General features: G+C 40.1%; 1 protein-coding gene across 1 annotated transcript; it reads left to right on the top strand.

The window, feature by feature from the left end:
- The first annotated feature begins 3,763 nt into the window (after positions 1-3,763).
- mlip (muscular LMNA-interacting protein) lies at positions 3,764-20,660 on the top strand. Its single transcript, XM_056435939.1, has 12 exons — positions 3,764-3,802; positions 8,896-8,946; positions 10,227-10,364; positions 10,604-12,199; positions 12,878-12,949; positions 13,441-13,536; positions 13,614-13,697; positions 13,777-13,827; positions 14,019-14,066; positions 14,608-14,670; positions 14,787-14,912; positions 19,999-20,660. The coding sequence occupies exons 3-12, from the start codon at positions 10,266-10,268 to the stop codon at positions 20,170-20,172; spliced, it is 2,409 nt and encodes an 802-aa protein (XP_056291914.1). The 5' UTR covers positions 3,764-3,802; positions 8,896-8,946; positions 10,227-10,265; the 3' UTR covers positions 20,173-20,660.
- Positions 20,661-21,115: the final 455 nt, after the last annotated feature.

The following is a 21,115-nucleotide window of genomic DNA, read 5'->3' as shown; positions in this document are numbered from 1 at the left end:
GTTTATGCTTTTACTGTGTCACAACCTCAGCCGCTCCGATATGTATTTTCACAGATGTGGAGCACAGCTTTTTCAGATTTACAACAGCAATTATATCCTTCTTTCAAAAAGGAATAGCTCACAAGCTCAATGTGACACTGAACTCTGAAAATGAAAATCTGGAGCGCTGCTTAAGGTTCAACTTGTTTCTTTTGTATAGCAGCTTCTACAGGAAGTAGTTTTCCTTATATCTATGAGTATATTTGCTAACTCTTTATGCATGACCCTTTTAAAGGTCTCAACATATGGTGGTCTACTTCAAAGAATGATTTAGTGCCGCTTGTTTTTTGCTCTTTGGGACAAGTTTGACATGCCATGAAATAACTGTGTGAGTGAGAGCACTCACACGTCGAGGTGACATGTAGCACATGTGAGGCAGTGGTGGTTGGAAATGTGATCTGTGAGGACAGCGTGCCCTCGGCAGCGCTCAACGCAATCAAACATTTAAGAGCTGGGGCTCCGATGGGCGAGGAGGAAAAGCAGGCTTTGACCTTTCACAGTGTAAATTTACTCTGCTTTGACGACAGACGACATGCAAACAAGGAGGTTGCACAAGAGCATGAAAACATAAACAAGTTTATATGATGGCACATGATTAGTTTAGCTGAGGCATTTGTTCTCTATCTATTTATAGGTTAAATATCTTTGCCCTTAGAAGTGTAAGCGAACCTGCTCAAGCTCAGGAACTAGGTGTCAATTTACTAGATGTTTATTAAATAAAAACTACTCATTATACAGGCAGAATGGCTCATGTCGGTGTTAAATTGTTATTATTATACAAGGTGATACATATAGTGTAAATTCCAACTGCTATTGAGTATTATTTTAATCTATATAATGTTAGGTTTTTTTAAACTCACCATGAATATTATTTGGTAAAGTAAAATTTGTATATACAAGAAAACTGTAATGTACGCAAACCAAAACATTTGGATGAATAATATTTGGTGTCTGCTATGAATGGCCTCCCCATAGACTCTATATTTGTTGATTATTTTCTGAATTGATGTTTTTTTTAATCCTGAGAAGGATGAAATGGGCAGAATCCTCGAGTCATATAATTTTAAACCAAAGGATTATATATGAGTCGGCAGTTTATCTCTCTTTGATGTCGACCTCAGAGCCAGCAACTCGCTAGAATAGGTGTGCTTTTGTTCTTTATCTATCCAGTAGATAAGACTACAACATCGTTTTTATTACCAGTTCTGTAGCTCATTCATTTACTATATCTGAATATGTTCAATATGTCAAAAACTAACTCGCCAACAAATATGTCACGTGTAAGGTGGTGTAATTAGCTGGGCTTGGCCAATGAGTACAAATACTAAATGCAGCAGTGTTTGTAAACATCTTGATAATCAATTGATAATTTGATTTGAAACTTCTTTTTTGAACTAGGGTTGGTAATCCTGAGAAACTAGCAAGACTATAAACTACAAGACATTTCCATCTGAAAAACCCAGCCCAGTGTTGTCAACTCTAGGCTAGCAGCACTCGCTCCAACAGTTGCCGACAGCTTGTCTCTTCAGATCTCCCGCCAAAGACACTCTGCTCAAATTATCATTATGAACGTAAACTATGAACATAGCTATTGCAGACAGGCAATGACTTCAGTGAATGAAATCATTAGACCGATTTACTACCTGTGAAAGACAGAGGTTCTCTATAGTTCTACACACAACATATTATGTCAGACCCAGGCTGGCTGGCTGGACTGCATTGGAACTCTGGGAAGAAATGTGAGAAAGAAACGTTTGCCTATTCTGTGACACCCTCTCTGCCCTGCAAGTGGGCGTGACCAAGGGTAATCAGGAGAGTGGAAACAAACACCTGGGCCTTGTGTGCCAGTGCTCCATTTAAAAGGCCCTCTGGTCTCAGAAGTTGTCTCTCTCTCTCTCTCTCTCTCTCTCTCTCTCTCTCTCTCTCTCTCTCTCTCTCTCTCTCTCTCTCTCTCTCTCTCTCTCTCTCTCTCTCTCTCTCTCTCTCTCTCTCTCTCTCTCTCTCTGTGTGTGTATCCCCCTTTGTTGTCATGGCTGTGTGGCCCGGTTTGTAACAGTCTACATCAACCATTAATAGAGTTTCAAGTATGTGTTACAATAAACTCCACTGATTATATAAGAACATTATCGGGGCGTCCCAGTTTTCATTGTGTAGTTGTCCGGTCAACACTGGAGAGATGAAATGCAATTAGTAAGCAGCAGACGCATTTTGAGTGTGTGCTTTGATTGCTGAAGTGAGAACAAATGGGAAATGTTTTCACATATCCAGAAGATGAAATGCCATTGAACTCAAACAGCAATGTCGCCATCTTAACAAATTATAGCCCTTGCATTGCTTCCATTTGTAGACAACAAATACAAGTACCTCAGCACAATCTTTTAGCAATTTAAGCTTAGTAATTGGAAGTATATTGGTGTTCCCCTTGTATTAGAATAGTTACATGTCTATTTCCTTTGATATTACAATCAGACATGTTGTATGTCTTTCATATATAAGCTTTACTGCCCCCCCAAAAAATCCATTATATGTGTTAATGTAAGTAAAAGACTGACTGAAATGCAGGCTCAGGAAAAGCTGAGAGCTGAATGTAAAAGATCACGTCTGCATAAAGTACAGAGGTTTTACAGTGTGAACCTGCTTGTTGCAGACCTTGTCTTATAATGACAACACCAAAGTGTTTTTTTATTACTTTTACAGATGGCACGACATGTTTCTTTCGCAATGAAAGTACTGATTATGGATACATTCAGTTTGGATTTTAAATAAAGATACTATTAGTAGTCATTGGGATACAAATGACATCCAGGGTGGTAAAAGCTGGGCATCAATCAGGAGTTGCTGCACCAGAAGGACACATAAAACTGCCCGGCAGAGCTTTCATTGTAAAGTAACGTCACTCAGACATCGGTGCAAATATTACAGCCATGAAGCAAGATGTCACACTATGTGAAGGCAATTGTGTTCATGCTGTAAATGTAAATATACATTCAGTGCGGTAATATTCAGGCCATAGGCTGCATTCACGTCTGAGCTGTCCAGTGAAATGACAGTCCTCCCATTCATTCTGGATTTGGGTCGTGGTGAGGACTGCGGCGGTGGGGGAGCAGGGAACGCACACAAGGATGCAATGGCCAAAAAGTCAAAGCTGAAAGCACTTTTCGAGAAAGGTAGTTCAGAGACTTCAGCCTCCCAAACAATGATAACAACAGGTCTGGGGCTTTCTACAGCGTGCGTAGATTGCAAACAAGGCGGTTCACGGGTCACGCAACCCAACAGCGCTGCTGGGGCCGATCACAAAACTGACAGTCCAGACCTGTACAACCTGTTGACGGGAACAAAAGATGTTGATGGTCGTCACTGGGCCCATTATTGACACACCGTCACACAGCACCTGATCTAATGTGAATGCAGCCTCATGCCAACATGGGCATGAGCGGATTTAATTGCAGCTCATCACCTCATTGAGTTTGGTGTGCCAGGCTTTGATCTGCAGGGTGCTGAATTGCCTCATCTGTGTGTCTGTGTGATTATGGCTCATTTGTGGCGGGAGACATTTACACAACCTTGTGAGGCAGAAAGAAAGAAGTCTCATAATGCTTGAATCCTCAAGTGTTATATGAGTGTAATGATTATAAAGAGCGTGTAGCAAGAAAGACGATTTGTTCCTCTCCTGTCTGTTTACAGGTTTCTATAGGAGTGCCATCTAAGTCAGAGTGTGACTGTGGAGGAGAGATCTGGAGCTTTGATAGGAAAACCAAGTAAGGTACAGCACACAAACACACACACACACACACACACACACACGCAGACACACACACACAAGATAAAGAGTGACATTATTGCCAACTGGCTTTCATTATTCGTATCATGCTCATTACTCTAATTATAAAGGGAATTCCCCTCACATGAAAAATGAACCCACTCTATCTGTCTGAGTGCTCAGTAATGTTCATTGAGTTCATCCCATACATTGATTGACAACCTTGTGCTACGTGTTAAGATTATCAGTTTTAATGCACCTAGACATCACTGTTGAAGAACGACAGGATATGAATGCTAGAATTTTCTACTAATATTTGATGTGGCAGATATGTCTTTCTGTTTCTCACTCTCTATTATTTCTTATTACATTTAGATCTTTTTTATCAAACCTTTGAGCCTCACCTTACAATACGAATTATTGCAATTATTGCAAAGTACTTGGATAGTATTCATTCAAGCCCTTTCAATAGTGAAGACAAAACAAATTGACGAATAATAAGAAGTGTGACTGATGAAACTTCTCTTGAATAGAAAGTGACATTAACACTATAATAGGTCCACACAATATAATTCGGCAACTTGAAGGCTCTTTTAAATGATCCTAGTTTCTAGTGAATTATGTCAGTGGCTTAAGCGTGAGGGCAACACTTTGCCTCTGGGGAAGAATCAATCTCACTCTTCCGCAGCATTTTAGCAAATACACCACAACTTCCTTCTCAGCCGGTGGAGCAGCTGTCAGTGTGACTCATCCTCAAGGAGAAAAAAGCAAAAAAGATTCAGAACCTGTAATCGTTTCATGATTTAAGAATATATTATGTACCAAAAAAATGACATGCTTGAAGCTGTCAACATAATCTTCCGCATCTTGAATACGGTTTCTACAAAGGTTTTACACAGGGAATGGACATCATTGATTTAAATGACTTGACGTCCGGGCGCCTAACTCACACTGCCCATATAAATATGTTCTTTCAAGATGTGTGCATCAATATCAACCAAGGGATCAAATCAGACTCACTCTCTCCTGCATGTCATTTATGGTTGATGACACCGGCTACTTAATGATTAACCGATCACATTTCTTAGGTCACTGCATAATAATGCACGGTGGCTCAGTGGTTAGGTCCTTTCTGTGTGGAGTTTGCATGTTCTCCTCGTGGTTTCCCCACCATCATAAAGACATGCATGGATATGAATGAATGTTGGTGGTGGTTGATTGGCTGCAGTCTGCCCCAGGGCAGCTGTGGCTACTGATGTAGCTTACCACCACCGGTGTGACTGTGTGTAGTGTCTTATATAAATTAAATGATTATTATTATTATAATGCATGCTATGTTTTTTACTCTTAAAAAAAGGGCAAACAAAAAGGAAAATATCAAATTGTTTCACTATCTCTGATCTTGTGGTCATTTTAATCTAGGAACTGTAATACCGCAACTATTATCTTTTATAGAGACACAATGTTGTACTCATCTCTCTCAGCCAAGTCTTCTTCTGAACACCATTTCTACTAAATCTGTATCTCAAGCTTTCTCTCATGGATGGGTACAAGTCTAAGTAAGGCAGACTATTATTATATTAATATATTATTCAATTCAATTCAATTCAGTTTATTTGTATAGCCCAATTTCACAAATTACAAATTTGTCTCGGAGTGCTTTACAATCTGTACACATAGACATCCCTGCCCCAAAACCTCACATCGGACCAGGAAAAACTCCCAAATAACCCTTCAGGGGGAAAAAAAGGGAAGAAACCTGGAGGAGAGCAACAGAGGAGGATCCCTCTCCTAGGATGGACAGATGCAATAGATGTAATGTGTACAGAAGGACAGATTTAGAGTTAAAATACATTCAATGAATATGACAGAGTGTATGAATAGTTCATAGTAGGCATATTCCACGATGGAGACTCCACGATCCATCAGGCAGATGGCGGTGGGGAGGAGGAGTCTCAACAGGACAGTGGCGTAGTCATGAGCAGGAATCGATCCATCAGGCAGACTCATAGGGTCCGATGACCCCATGAGACGTAAAGTCAAGGACTTCCGGGAGAAAGCAGAGTTAGTAACGTGTGATTGAGAGATGAAAATTCATCCTTAAGGAGAGAAAAAGAGGAGATAGGTACTCAGTGCATCCTAAAACGTCCCCCGGCAGCTATAAGCCTATAGCAGCATATCAAGGGGCTGGACCAGGGCAAACCTGATTCAGCCCTAACTATAAGCTCTGTCAAAGAGGAAGGTCTTAAGTCTACTCTTAAACGAGGTGACTGTGTCTGCCTCCCGGACTGAAATTGGAAGCTGGTTCCATAAAAGAGGAGCTTGATAACTAAAGGCTCTGGCTCCCATTCTACTTTTTAAGACTCTAGGAACTACAAGTAGTCCGCATTTAGTGGACAAGCTCCTTAAGATATGATGGAGCATCACCAATCAAGGCTTTGTAGGTTAAGAGAAGAATTTTAAAAGTGATTCTTGATTTTACTGGGAGCCAGTGCAGAGCAGCTAGTGCAGGAGTGATGTGATCTCTTTTCTTAGTTTTAGTGAGAACACGAGCTGCAGCATTCTGGATCAACTGGAGGGACCTAAGAGATTTATTAGAGCAGCCTGCTAATAAGGAGTTGCAGTAATCCAGTCTGAACCAATTTTTCTGCATCTTTTTGAGACAAGATGTGCCTGATTTTTGAAATATTACGTAGATGAAAGAATGCAGTCCTTGAGATTTGCTTTACGTGGGAGTTAAAGGACAAGTCCCGATCAAAGATAACGCCAATAATGTTGCATTATTATTTCACAACAGTAGTTTGACATCAGGCAAATTTCATCAAAGTTATTTATATAGTGAGGGGAATTTTCATCTATAACCAAGGAGCCTATTTCATGACATGATATGTTTTATGTTGAACATCTTTAAATATCTCATGCTTAAAGCAGAAATAGCGCTTGTCTGTGAAAGAGGGACAATCGTGCAAGATACAGGTCTTTAATTTAGTCAAGTTTTATTAAAAAGTTATGTACAGGCAGATTTTCCTTATCCCATGGGAGGGTCCGAAGTCAGAGGATGTTGTACGTTGTAAAGCCCTCGGAAGCAAATTTGATTTTGGACTACACAAATATAATTTAATTTAATTTGATAGAAGTAGTGGTGTGGCACTCACCTACACCCACTTTCCGCCCCCCGATGGTCATAGTTCCCTTTAGATTAGATTAGATTACATTTATCTTTATCCATCTCCAGGGGGAAATTTCTTGAAGCAGCAGCACATTATTTTTCCAAATATAAAATTAAATTAGAGAAATACAATTTAATAAAATGTAATTTAATTTGAAAAATAAAATAAAATGGCAGGGCAATATTGTTGAAATGTTGTAAAACTGTATTTAACTGTCCTTTTGACACACTTTTTTTTATATAAACCTTTTTTACGAAACTTTTGGAGTACATATGGAAATGCTTTCTAGTTTGTGCTGCTGAGGTATCCTGATGAAGTCTATTTAAATCACATAATTTTACATGTAGTAATCTAATTATACACGTAATATTTTTTAACTCGCTGTAACGCATTTCAGATAAGCAGTCCCTAGAGAGACAGCTTCCATATTTCGTTACGAAATGGCAGAATGTGAAGGGTTACCTTTGAGACAGTGGGCAGCTCATTAATTCACCACTCTAATTCAGTACAGCCTGCCCAATACATCCTATTGAGAAGAAATTAATGGCAGATGTGCTCCGGAGCAGTACTTCAAATTAGTAAGTAATCATGTAATCTCAAGTGGCCATTACCAGTCTGCATACTGAGAAGCCACCATTGATTTTAAATATGAGTTAGTACTATCATTCATCTTCCTGCTTCAAATGTGAGGGTTTCCTTTCTCTTTGCATCCCATGTGCATCACAGATCTTCAAACAGACTGAATTAGTTGAAGTTGTAGCAGATAGTTCCTCTCTGAAATAGCCTGTACCTTCTTTCTGAAGCCTTTTGTTCAGTTCCGCCGCGCCAATCGCAGTTTCATCGTCAAAGACATTGCCTGAAACTAGAACCATACTAAATGTAATTAAATAGGACAAATAATGAATACATGCCCTGATTGTGCATTTAAATTACTCAAATGAAAACTTTAATTCCATCCAATCGTCCAAAGTTGTTTCAGCATCATGTAAACATGGAACTCTGCATCTGTTTTCAGAGCTAAATATATAACTGCTTTTGACACCCACTGTGTGACATGAGCTTGCCATTCATTTAAAATACAGTCCTATGTGTGAATCTGGCTCTCTTTCATTTGTTTGATTCCTATACTTAGGTAACAGAAAAGTACGGAGATGATTATTGTCATGTGGTGTCATGTATATATATATATATTTAGGATCATAATTACCATAAATGTGGGAGTTCATTTCAATAATGATGCATGTCATACTAGGTTACTCTTTAGATCCACGTAAATGTCACTCATACTAACCTTGAATATTCCTTCAACTCCTTATCATACAATAAACCACTGCTGGAATCATATAGGATGTAATGGCCAGAATTTATGTTTTGGTCAAATTATATAAAATTGCAGTTTCAATTGTTCACAGTGTTGAGTCAAAGTAAATTATGGTAATCTTGAATAATAGCTTAATTTAACATAAAGACTGGCTACAGAAAAAGCCTGGCAAATTAAGTTTCCCGTGCTGTTGATTGATGGATTTATCTTCAGTTCAGAATCACCTTTAGTAGGTGTGACATACAAGAAATGTGACTTATTTTTTGTATACTTTTGGATGTACTTAAACAGAAATAGAAGCACAACATAGCTATAAAAATAAAGGTTAAAAATAGAGTGGATAGATATACAATTAGTGAAACAAATGGGTGTTTACATAAATATATAATGTAAAAAGCACCAATGACCAATGCAAACTATATTAGTGCAAATAAATAAATATTCAACAGATACACATATGTACATACATGTAAAGATGTCTCTAGAGTATGGAGTGTAGGATTTATATCGAAAATGACGAATGACATATTAAAGCAAATTGCATTGGCAACTGTTAAATTATCATCTATAATGGCAGCAGTGGATATGTGGGTGTTTTCTGCCAGAGGGGAGAAGCTGTGTCCAGAGATGTGTGCCGCCCTCTGCCGACTGTGGAGGTAAATAAGACCTGGATGGAGGGCAGGCGGGTCTGTTGTGGTCGGTTCCGGCTGTTTGGTGGCTGATCCAAACCACACAGTGATGGATGTGCAGAGAAACTACTGGATTATTGTGCTGTTGAACTGGATTAGCAGCTCCTGGGAGATGATGGCTCCCAGAAACCTGAAGACTTCCACAGCAGACACCGTGTTGTTCAGAAAGGAACAGCATGTTATCTTTAGAACGAGCTTGGCTATCAGTTCCCCCGTTTGCAGCCTTCATAATAAAGTAATCTAACCGGATTGACATTTCATATTTACTGGACAGTCATGAAGGTGGTATCGATCTTCTCATCCAACTCTCAGCATTTTAAGATTTTATATTTAATACATGTTTTTGGTAACACAATATTTGTGAACACAAGAGAAGCAATAGTGAATTAAAATGTTGTTTTTGTTTCTTACCTGCTGGCAAATTTGTTTCAGTGCCTGGTTATCAAAGCAGGTGGAAAGTAACAAAGTCAAATGTACCATACTTAAATACTTAAGTACCTATTACTTTTATACAGTTAATTCACTACACTGGGCTGTATTTCAGAGGCAATGCATAACAAGGAACTGAGGTTCTTCACTGCTCAGCCAAGGATTATTTTGTATTTTGTATACTTGCTATTTACACACCTTTGTGATCACAACACTTTTGTGAGACTCTGGACTCTCTGTCATCTTAGTTCAAGTTTAAACATCATTTCAAGCACATTCATCTTGCAGAAAGTTAAAACTTAGTTTTTCATTGGTTTTGGGATGGCAATGTTACATTTTGCAATTATATTTAATTTAATTGAGAGAATTTGGGACGAGGAGGAGCTTGAGTTAAATGACGTGTATTGGCAGGCCTCCAATGTGCATGTGAATTATATGATATGATATATTCCTTTATTCGTCCCTCAGTGGGGAAATTTCAAAAATCACAGCAGCGGTGCACATCAGAGCATTAATAAAAATAATTATAAAACACAAAACTAAATACTAATACTAAATATACAAGGGGAAAACAAAGTAAAGTGCTGAGTAAAGTGTTGAGTTTGCCAGGATCTCCAGCAATCTACTGCAGTTTGTTGTGCAGCCTGACAGCAGCAGGAAGGAAGGACTTGTGTAATATACATATATATTTATATGTGGTGTGGTGAAACCAAGCACACCCCCTGAGCTCAAAGAGGCTCACTGAAGTTCACCTCGGGTTTTCTCAGGTTTCACTTGCTCAGTTCCTGCTAAACATTTGCCTGATTTCCTCCTGTCAGAACGTTGCTGCGTCCCATGAGAAGACAACTGGGCCAACCATGTCGAACAAGGAGATTTTCAAAGCAGAGACAGTCTTGACTAACTCTGCAGAGGGAGGAGCAGAAAAAAACACCACCCAGACAGAGACAACACTTCAAGTAAGTCCAACATGTCATCTGGAAACTGACAGAAAGTTTTCTCAGCCCCATTTTACAATATGAAGATGTGCCTGTGTCCAATGGTGGACGTTTATCCCCTTTCAAATGTTAAATGTCTTGTAATACTTCTCTCCACACATTTGGGTCACTCTGGCTTTTAAGAATATAAAGTGATTCACAAATACAAAACAATAACTTCATAGTTGCCATTTATACATTTCTTTTGTTTTGATTTTCAGCCCTCACTGGATCACGTGAGCCTCTCTCCAACCAAAGTCTCTCCTTCAGTCGCTGCTCAATCTGAAAATACCCCCAACCACCGAGCTGCTGGGACCGCCTCCATGGGAACAGCTGTTGATAAACACAGGGGCATTTCCCGACCGCAGTGTCACGATACCTCTGGACTTGCTGAGGTTAGCTCTGGTTACCTTGTGAATAGAGCGCATGTGTCAGAAGACAGAATGAGCCCGACACGCTCCGCCGACCTGTTCCCCACCCCGTCTTCCTCCAGAGAGTCCATCCTCTCAGAGGGCTCGGACGGAGAGAAGAGCTGGTCGGCTGTGCAGCTTTCCAACGTGACCTCTCCTGTTTCTTTCAGCCGAATCGCTTCTCCCTGCTCATCTGTCTGCTCTGGATTCTTCTCCCCCGCTGTTGTCCAGATCAAGAGGCACTTTCTCGCTCCTGGCTCTAGTCTGATTCAGACACCTTGTTTCTCATCCCGTGAGAGCTTGCCCTCCTCTGTCTGTGCCCAATCCCCTCCTCCTCCTCCCCGGCACCGGCCTCCTCTCACCCGACTCTCCCTCCTCACAGCCATCCTAAGAAAAGGCCGCCTTCCTGTCCTGTCCTCTGCACTTCCGAGGCCTTACTCCCCCTGCTGGCCTGTTAACCCTGTGACCTTGTCCTTCTGTAACGCATGCTCAGCAGCCTCCAGCGTGGCCTCCATTCCCCTTGACTTTTCCTCTCAGTACTCCTCATCAACATCTATAGATAGTCAGCGCCACGAACACAGGGAGCTGAATAGATGCGTCACATCTCCTCCACCTGTGCATTCAAATGAGCTCAGCAGAACTTTCCCTCAAACCCAAGTGACAAGACGCTCGGAGAAAATTTGCTCAAGCAGTGCGCCTCGATGGGAGAAGGTCGTGTCACCCCCAGCAGTGAAGAACACACTACTCCAAGCTCCACCCCTATTTTGTTCAAACTTTAAATTTGTTTCTCCACCTAAGCATGAAGACATTGACGATGTAACTTCCAAAAAGCTGCAACAACCACACAAGTGCCCTGAGCAAACGCCCATCAACACTAACATGTACCTCAAGGGCCCTGTAGATAATAAGCTTAAAAAACTCATTTCCCCATCCACTAAAGCTATGCACGAGCAAAAGAACCCTGCGCCCCAGAAATGGAGTCGCCCGCCAAATTCACCTCTCTCAAGGCTTCACCTGCTTTCTCAACAACTCGAATCTCCACCTGTCTGCCTCCCTCAGCTTCAGCCTTCTCAGTCGCGCTCACACAGTGCAACAGGTTTCTGCAACACAGCATCGCCACGTGCACACAACACCACAGGTGGCTATGAGTCAGGGGGGAGCTGCCCTGATTCCAAGAGTGCCTCAGATGGTTTTTATAAAGCTCGCTGTCTGTCGCCTTCCCGCTACACACGCATCATTTTTCCTGGATGGTCGTCACCCACCAGCTCCCCGCCGCCTGCGCCCTCTCCCGCTCCACCAATCAGAGACTTCACCCCATCGCCTTCTCTCTCCATGCGCTCAACGCCCTCCCCAAGGCCGGGGAGTGGAATATCAGACAGCAGTGACAGGGAGGGTAAAAAAAGAAAGGTAGCCGCTCTGCTTGCCATATGCATGTTCAAACGGAGAATATTATTGTATATGCTCCCTGCGACTTACTGTTCTCCCACACTACGGCGTTAAAAAACAGATTCTGCTCACTTGATAGCTGGGTATCAAGTGTTGTTTTCAGTCTAAGGCTGTTTTTAGATGAATGTTTTACAGATCTTTGCTTTGTAGAGATTTCAATCTGTTTGCTAGTTTGAAATGATTGCCATATCTGACATGTCATATGCGGAAGCGGGGGGAAGCCAATCCCCAGAAAATCAATACAACTCTGGTTTCTAGGCCAGACATGCAAACTTGAAGTTATTAACCACCAGGAATACAATTCATTCAGTGCAAGGGACATAAGTCAATGTGGGACTCGGCCGTCTTGCCCATCAGTGTGGAAAAGTTGGTCGCAAGTAAACTTTTACAGTCAGTCAAATGAGCCACCTGATCAGCTGTGAAAACCAACACACACACACGGCAGCATTGTTCTTTTGGCTGAGAGTCTCGAGTGCGACTGTTTTGCACGATTAGGAGCCTGCGGCAGTGTAAGATAAAGCATGCCTGAGGAATGTAAAACTCGTAAAGTTACCCAATTAAGTCTATCTATAGTATAATACAAACAATGTTAATTCATTCATGTTACTTAATTGATTTTTCTCTCTCTTTGAACTCCAGACACACAAAATTAAATTGGGCTACAAATCGCTCGCTGCAATTCCCACAAACACCCTCCTATTGGACCAGCAGGTGAGTTCACTTGTTTGGCCTAAATCCCTGCTACACATCCAGGCATATGACACCCTATTGGAAGTTTGATGGAGGCAATAAAGCTATTTTAACTATGTTGAACATTACGTGAGGAATGTTAAATAGGAATAAACTCCTAAGGAGTAAAGCTAGTATTAAAAATGAACCATTCTTTTAAAATGTAATACATCTCAGATCTCTAATAATCAGGCTTTATAGAGAATTACATATGTATTTATATTGAATAAAAAAGCTAATTTCCTAAAGGAAGATGTCAATTTTGAAACCTTTTAAAAACATTGAATGAGTCTCAGAGACATATTGCTGTGTTATCCCTGCAGCGTTGTACACTGAGGCTGCAGAGGAGTGAGAGCTGTCAGAGTGGATGGATTTGAATATTGTCTGGAGCAGATGTTGCAATGTCGTGTCAGCTCTCTGTCACTCACCAGCAGCCGGGAGCTCAGTCTGTCCACTCTGCTTTGCATTGCCAGGCAATAGATGAGCAGGTGGAGAGAGAACAGAGTCCATGTGACAGTTTGGACAGAGGGGAAACATCTGACAGAGGCGTTGCAGACCCCCACGCTGAGGTATTACTGCACACTTCACTGATGGCTTTCACTGCACAATTAATACAGCAGTCTGCTAACTTCAATAATTTCCACAGATGTGTTCACCCGCTGAGCTGCGGCAACAGTCAGAGGAGCTTTATGCAGTTATTGATGAGATACTGGCAAATTCCATTCCAGCTGTGAGTTCATATATATTTTGTAAAATTAAGTGTTGAATTGTATTTTTGATAATGATTTAATTTGTGTTTACTTTTTAAGAGCAAGTCACAGCAGCCCTCCAGGTCATTAACTCCCAACGTTGGTCTGCAGGTATATATTTTGATTCTTTACCGGGATGTGACAGGCAGGACACACTCACGAGAAGATGTTTACCGTTCTCATGTCCGTGTGCTTTTAGTGGGGCTTTACTTGACAAAATTCACATGATTTCTCCCACCACAGGAGGTTTCTGTCTTTTCTGTATGGTTTCAAATATTTATGACTTTCTTTTTTCCTTTCAGCAGAACAACTCATCATTTACAAAATCCTTGGGACGTGAGACCAAATATGTGAGTACGAGTAGTTTTGTCTGTGAATTAAAGACCAACGTTATTTAATTTACTCCCACTGGCCCAAAGTGACAAACCACGACTGACATGTGTTTTTATTTTAGTATTTTTGCATCCTTGGATCACCTAGCAATACTAGAGTTGGATGCAACAACTCATATGAACATTTGTTGTTTCTAGATGTTACTCCACAGCTCTTAAAACCTTCGCTGAATGGCATTGAGTTTTTGCAAGTTTTTACAAATTGGGGTTTGCCATCAAGACACGACTCATCAAACAGAGACTGAGCTGTACCCTGCATGAAGTTCTGCGGTGTAACAATGAGTTGGACCCCCCTCTAGATACACTACACAATGTGCATACCTTTTTAGTAAATACATTCTCAAGAGCTCGCACTCAACAATGCACTTCCTTGGGGGTCAGCAACACACCCGTCAAGTGAGAAGTGAATCTGAAGAAATCAAAGTACAAACATGAATACAGAGACACCTTCTATTGTGTGAGACTATGCTAATGATTCTCCTCTACACTGTTGACTCAGGCATCTGTATGCAGCTTGCACCCGTCTACTGGGGTGGAAAGAAAGCTCATGAATCCTCCAAAGGTACACATTCATTCATATTTGATCAAGTTCAGGCTTTGATGGATCTGCTTTAACACTGGTGATGTGAAATAAGCAGGAATTAATTCCCACGCTGCTGTCAAAATTCCGCCTTTCAGACGAATCCTGGGGTTATTCGCCCAATGACGGCTATTCCAAGGCTGACAGTCGAAGATGGAGAAGAATTTTATTCCAACCCTTTCCGGCCGTTCGTGGTCAAGCAGACCTCGCCTGACATCAAACAGGTAGGCTGGTGGAATAAGCTCATAACATAGTGCAGGAGTCTGTGTCTGTTTTTAAACCTATATAGTGATCACTTTAGTGTTTTATTTTTCATGACAGCACCAACACTTTAGTTAACGGACTCCCACTTTGACAAGTTTTGACCGCAGAATAAATTCAAGTCTTACAAGTGAACCGCGAGTTATTATATTTGATTCCAGCTAAACTATTGCCAGTTACTTCTGTGCTGAAACATACGTAATCATGACTTCATGTGAATGGAGATGTACATCAGATTGAACATGCCTCTCTATCTGTGGTGCATACGGTGCAGAGCTCTTTGTCTCGAACACTGAACACTGCAAAGAGAATAGGAACGTGGGTTAGGCGGAGAGATTACATTATGTTTGAGCAACCAATGAAATATTTTAATATAAATTTACAACCTTCTTGTAAATGCTTTATCCTAATACACTGATTCCTATTTTTCAAAATAGCGCCATGCAATTGGTGTGAAATTATCAGTGTCTGAGGTGAGAGCAAAACGAGGAGTTTCTTCTGAACTCTTATGGGTTGAAAGATTAGCTTTTGTGAGAGAAAAGAAGTGCGATTATTTCCAAAGAAGCCAATTCACACTCTATAAAATCACAACTCCCCACAGAGCACATGTTTATGTATTAGTTCCATAAGTAATTTTCAGAAAATAGAAGTCATACATTGTTGTTTGGAGATTCAATATGATTTTTTTAAACTAACATTCTCGTGCTTTATATTTTAAACATTACCATTATTTTTTACATCATTTGAGTTACTATTTAGATTAAACTACAATATCCATGTGATTTGGTAAGCTTTCACGAAGTATCTCTTTTATATGAACTCCTACTCCTACTTATATTATGTTCAGGTTTGTGAAATGATAATAACTCTGGGGTCTATAGTTTCAAAACCGCTGTATGTAGAAGGTTTGAGTGATTATAGCGTATTTCTAATATGTCCTAATTTTCTTTTTTTTGTCCAACACTTAAAAATCTATGTGTAGGCAATACACTTTAAAATACACTAAGTACATTGTTCAGTGCCTGTGTTGAGATTACGAATATATCTAAGGTATAATAAATAGAAGTCTTCACTAAAATTCTTAATGTTTGGAAAATGGCGACTACGATCCATCTAGCTGAAGTCAGCTCATCTTCTGTCGGACAATATCCAGATTATGTATTCGGAAGCCTTCCATTCCTTCTTGACCTTCTGCTCTCCGGTGCAGCAGAGTAAGCCGTGCTTCTCCTCTTGTTCGGATTTTTCTCGTCAGTCAGGGTCAAATCCTCTGAAAGGAGGATTCCTTTGATTTCACGAGCTGTCAAGGTTCTGGCAGTTTTCCGAACGTCTTCTTGTCAGACTACTTTAACCGGAGAGTTTAAGAACGTTCTGCTGAGCTTTCCGTCTCACTGGAGGACTTTGAAGCAGTCTAGAGTACAGAGTTCTTGATGAAACATGTTGGCTCCCTAAGGTTAAGTCTTTACTCAAAGCATGTTTTAAAAATCCACAAAATTCTATCACAAAAAAACATTGTTTGAAGATACATCAGAAGGATACATGAATTCATCTGCCGAGCCTTTTATCATACAATGTCTTTCTTTCTGCAGTTTAAATGGACATATTTAACCATCTGTCAAAGGGGACCTCATACTTACACAAAGTGGTGTAGTGCAACAGCCAGTGGGTGACAGAGTGATAGCTTCCTGCAGCTCTGGTGCAATAAATAGATGTTCTCTCTGAATGTATATGTACTGTTAATCCACATCAATATTGTTATGAACATTCACTCTAATGTAATTGTATTTGTCATGCCAGTTTTCATTTCCAAGCTTCTTTCCGCACATGCTGACAGGAAGTTAAGTGCACCAGGAAGAAAATAAAAAAACTCAATTTGATAGCAAGTTCATATTCTCATTATTACTGAAAGCTCCATCAGTGGAATTCACAAGGTTCAGCTTCTTCTTATTCTGAGCTGTTTGCACAATTTTAGTCTGAACCTTGTTTATTTGTTGAATGTCATGCATGAAATGTCACATTCAACAAAACAGACTCCAGATATGAAAAGAACAGATGAGACTGTCAACACTTCAATTGTAAACATGTCAGTGAAGGCATGCTTTCAACAATCTTCCACACTAGAGAGGTTTTTAACACGTCACTTCTTGACATGGTTTACGCAAGAAACTAAATGTTCCCTTTGAAAGGCAGCTATTTATCTATTCCTGAGGCTGTTTTGGTTTAATATTTAGCTTTTTAAATGGTTTGTTGTGATGTGGAGCACAATCATATTCAGAGTGTGATCATTGGTGTTCAGTGTGTGATGCAATCTGCAGTCATTTAACCTCAGATCTTTGATTTATTTCATTTGACATTATGCAGTGAGGTAATCATTAATATATAATGTATATTAATGTTGATTACATTGAAGGTAAAGCTCAAGATCCATGTTGAAGTTTTTGTGCGATACCAACACACTTTTCTTAAAATTAGCTGCTTACGGTTGCAATTTTGTAATTTGGATTGTGGGTAGCCCTCCACTTAGGGATGCATGAGCTGATATTGTGGCATAGCTCCACAGAAGGAGAGCAGATGAGACGATTGTGTTATGGTGAGTGGTCTGGTGTGGAGGACCCAAACGCAGCAGGAGTTTCTCAAAAGACAAGGTTTATTTCCAGGACAGGAACACGGACAAACACCACACAAGAACAAAAACGATCCGACACAGGACAAACAGAAAGACACAGATTAAATACACTGGAGAAACGAGACACAGGTGGAAACAATCAGGGCGTGGCTGGAAACAATCAGGATAGAAACAGACAAGCACAGGGGAGGAAGAGCAGGGAAACAGGAAACGAGACAGGGACTTCAACATAAAACAGGAAACACTCAGATCCTAACAGATTGATGCCCATCTCATGTTAGTACATATGGAGCTACGGCCTGCAACCAGTTAGCTTAGCTTAGCATAAAGACAGGAAACAGGGGCAAACAGCTGGCCTGGCTATAACTGCCGGTAACACAATCCACCTAACAGCACCTCTAAAGCTTCCCAATTAACACTTTAAATCTCTTAAGTTTTATTGGAACAAAGACTGAAGTGTAAAACTGAGACATTGATAATGACATAGAGGTTTCCAGGCAGCTCGGAGACGCTAAGAAGTGACTGCTCCTAGTCGAGGAAAAGTCCAGTTGTCTATTTGCTCATCAAAGTGTTTTAGTGTCTCAATTTGATCAAAGTCAGTCAAACTTTACAATAACAACCTTGTTCTAATAAGTAATTGATTATGCTTTCTGCATGATGTGAGTCCATTCACTCGCTCGGTTGTTCATTCAGATATTTTGCTGCCGTCATTGGTTACGCTGATCGAGGGATTTCCGAGCCTTCTTCACTTGAATGTATAGCTTAAATATAATTATTGTTAATCCCTTCCACAACTGGTTACAGGATAAAGAAATAATATTCCATTATTATTGAGTTACGATATTACGTGTTCCTTATCAACACTGATTCCTGTGTCGTGAATCTCTTGAGAATATATTAGCGATGTAAAGAATTAGGAGTCACTGTGAGTATTATTTAACAAGACAGTGACTGAAGACAAAGAAGGGATGGTGATGAGATCAGTCAATTAATTTGAGAAAAATTTGACCAAATTTGAATCAGGAAAAGAAACACTTGGAAGGAACACTGCAGCTATACTTCACACATTTTATTCTTTAGACTTGTAAAGCAGCTTTTGATTTGCTTTATGTTTCAATTGTTGATCACAGGCCACCTGTCTTTGGTCAGGGGTCATTAGACAGACAACATAAAAAGATTCATAAACAGATGTGTTGTTGTGGTTCAACGCAGGAAATGTACCTGAGAGTAGGGGCATTTGCAACCTTTGTAAAACATATCAAATTTAATTTAGATTTGCATGTTCCTGGGACTTTAATAGTTTCCTGGAAGACATTTTATCCATCTTCAAACAGTAAGTGTTTCCATGAGTTGTGTGACTACATTTCTTATTAATTTGTCATGATATTTGACTGTTGCTTTTTGTATGGCTGTGTCTGTGTTTATTCATTGTTCTTTATTATAAGTATCAATAGATACAGTCTCAAAGGTACCGTGTGGTTTGGTGTGACTTCATCAGGGGGGGGGGGGGGGCTCTACCTGTCCTGGCAGAGAACAAGTGAACCATTCACTGTTTAATCAATGATCATATTTGTCACCAGTATCCTGACCGACATTAATAATGCTGCAGTAGGCTTGTGTCTGTGAGTGATGGCTTGCTCTATGAACTAGAAATTGCATCTAATGCAACAAAATAAATACAACGTAAAGACATTAAACTCAAACTGTAGAAACGTTTCTCTGCTGCCCTATGTGGAACTGAACTATGTGCCTCCACATTTGTACAAATCCTGTCTTTTGTTTGAATGTTTTCCATAAATTTGAGCCTCAGAAGTGTCTTCACTCTGTAAGCTTTACTGCACTGTGGGAAATGATCTGCTGCCAATTCCTGTTTCATGAGCCACATTCTCTCATCATTTAGCCAATATAGAGGGCTACGTTTGGAGCACCTTAAATTACCATTGATAAGCCAAATGGCTGACCAAAATGGCAGGGGATTGAAGTCACCATGAAATCCAGAAAGATGATTGTCAATTATATTCAAATACACAATGAATATTCATCACAGTTTAAACCTCAAGCAGCTGCAGCGAGAACAATAATGTATTTACACCTGCATGTATTTGAATAGTGCAAAGACTTTGGAGATTGGACTCCATCCTGACTGAGCAAGGGGTAGTGATGCTGATAAGGCAGAATCCCCCCTGGAGTCCAGACACTGATGGTGGTTGTGGTGAAGAAGGAAGTAATCAGATGATGGAGGTGCCTGGGGTGGAAGAGGGTCGCATCACCCCCCCCCCCCCCCCCCCCAATCAGTTGATGGAGTAATCGCTGGGAGATTTAGAGACCTAGATTATGAATGAACAAGAGTGTAGAGTGTCTTCCTGAATAAACCTTTGCTTTGAACTTCATTAACCTGAAAATCAATATGTCTGTTTCTATTTCAGGTGGACAACAGGAATCTTGAAGAGGCACGAAAAGAGTTTTACACAAGTTCAAAGAGGCAAACGTTTGGAGAAGAGAGGATGCCAGAGAGAAGAGGTCCACTTTCTGAATTTGATCTGCAGATAACAGAGCCTGACGACCAGATGCATATTTATGACTCATATTTAAAGCATTAACACTAAAGCATTTACTCTTTAACCAACATTATTTAATTTTATTAATGAACTACTAAAGTCTTGCCAGTCTCGTAAGCTGTTGCAATTGGACCTGAATTATGGAGTTCAGGTAAGAGAATGCTTTCTCATATGTACAGCTTCTTACATTGGTTGCAGCGATGATAACTGAAAGAAAACCAACCTTTCTCTAAGTCACTTAGTTAATGTTGCAACGGCAAATTTCCAGTTTTCACTTTCATTTTTGGAACAATGGGTCCTGAGTTACAGACAGAGGTAGACACCGCTTTGCGTAGTTACTGAGATGAGTTCAGCAAACAGCTGGTGCAAAACATCCAACAGCAAAGAGAGAAAGTTCAACTGTGCTTTGACCAAAACAATAATAATTAAAAAAAGTTACTGTTACTCATTCACCTCTAAGGAAAATACTATTTTAATATTGTAAGTATTTGAAGAACAGCTGTAATATTTAATAAAGGACATCCACATTGCCCTGAGTTTGACCTCAATCTGTTATATGTTAATTTCTATATTAGTAAAGAAAGTCACAAGCTAAATGTATAAAGATGCTTGGCGAAAGGCATGGGGGGGGGGGGGGGGGGATAATCCATCATGTTCTCATTTGCCCAGGAGGAAGCAAGACAAGGCACGACGAGTCATGAAGCACACTTTAGCAACAACCAACTGTCTGAACTCAAGGCTCTTTAGAACAATTTTCTTTCTTCTTATTTGTCTCATATTATCTAATCATCTACGTACCCCTGTAAGAAGTGAATCGCCGTCATAAAACTGAAAACCCAGGGTTAATACGTCTGAAAATATTATAGTACATTAGAAATGCCATATAAGATTCCTGAAAAACATCATAAATAGTATGCCATAAAATATAACAAAAACGCTAAAGAATATCAAAGGTTTTGCATAAAAAGGCATGCCATAAGAATTG

Source organism: Pseudoliparis swirei, chromosome 17 (genome assembly GCF_029220125.1).
Source record: "Pseudoliparis swirei isolate HS2019 ecotype Mariana Trench chromosome 17, NWPU_hadal_v1, whole genome shotgun sequence".
Taxonomy (NCBI): Eukaryota; Metazoa; Chordata; class Actinopteri; order Perciformes; family Liparidae; genus Pseudoliparis; species Pseudoliparis swirei.
Note: the sequence above shows the minus strand (reverse complement) of the source record. Positions and strands in the feature narration are given on the sequence as shown.

Bases quoted from the DNA above. Each gene is read 5' to 3' on its own strand.
- mlip (XM_056435939.1), top strand. From the start codon at position 10,266: ATGTCGAACAAGGAGATTTTCAAAGCAGAGACAGTCTTGACTAACTCT. The intron at 12,950-13,440 runs GTGAGTTCACTT...TTGCATTGCCAG, and splicing joins CCCTCCTATTGGACCAGCAG to GCAATAGATGAGCAGGTGGA. The intron at 14,913-19,998 runs GTAGGCTGGTGG...TTTCTATTTCAG, and splicing joins CCTCGCCTGACATCAAACAG to GTGGACAACAGGAATCTTGA.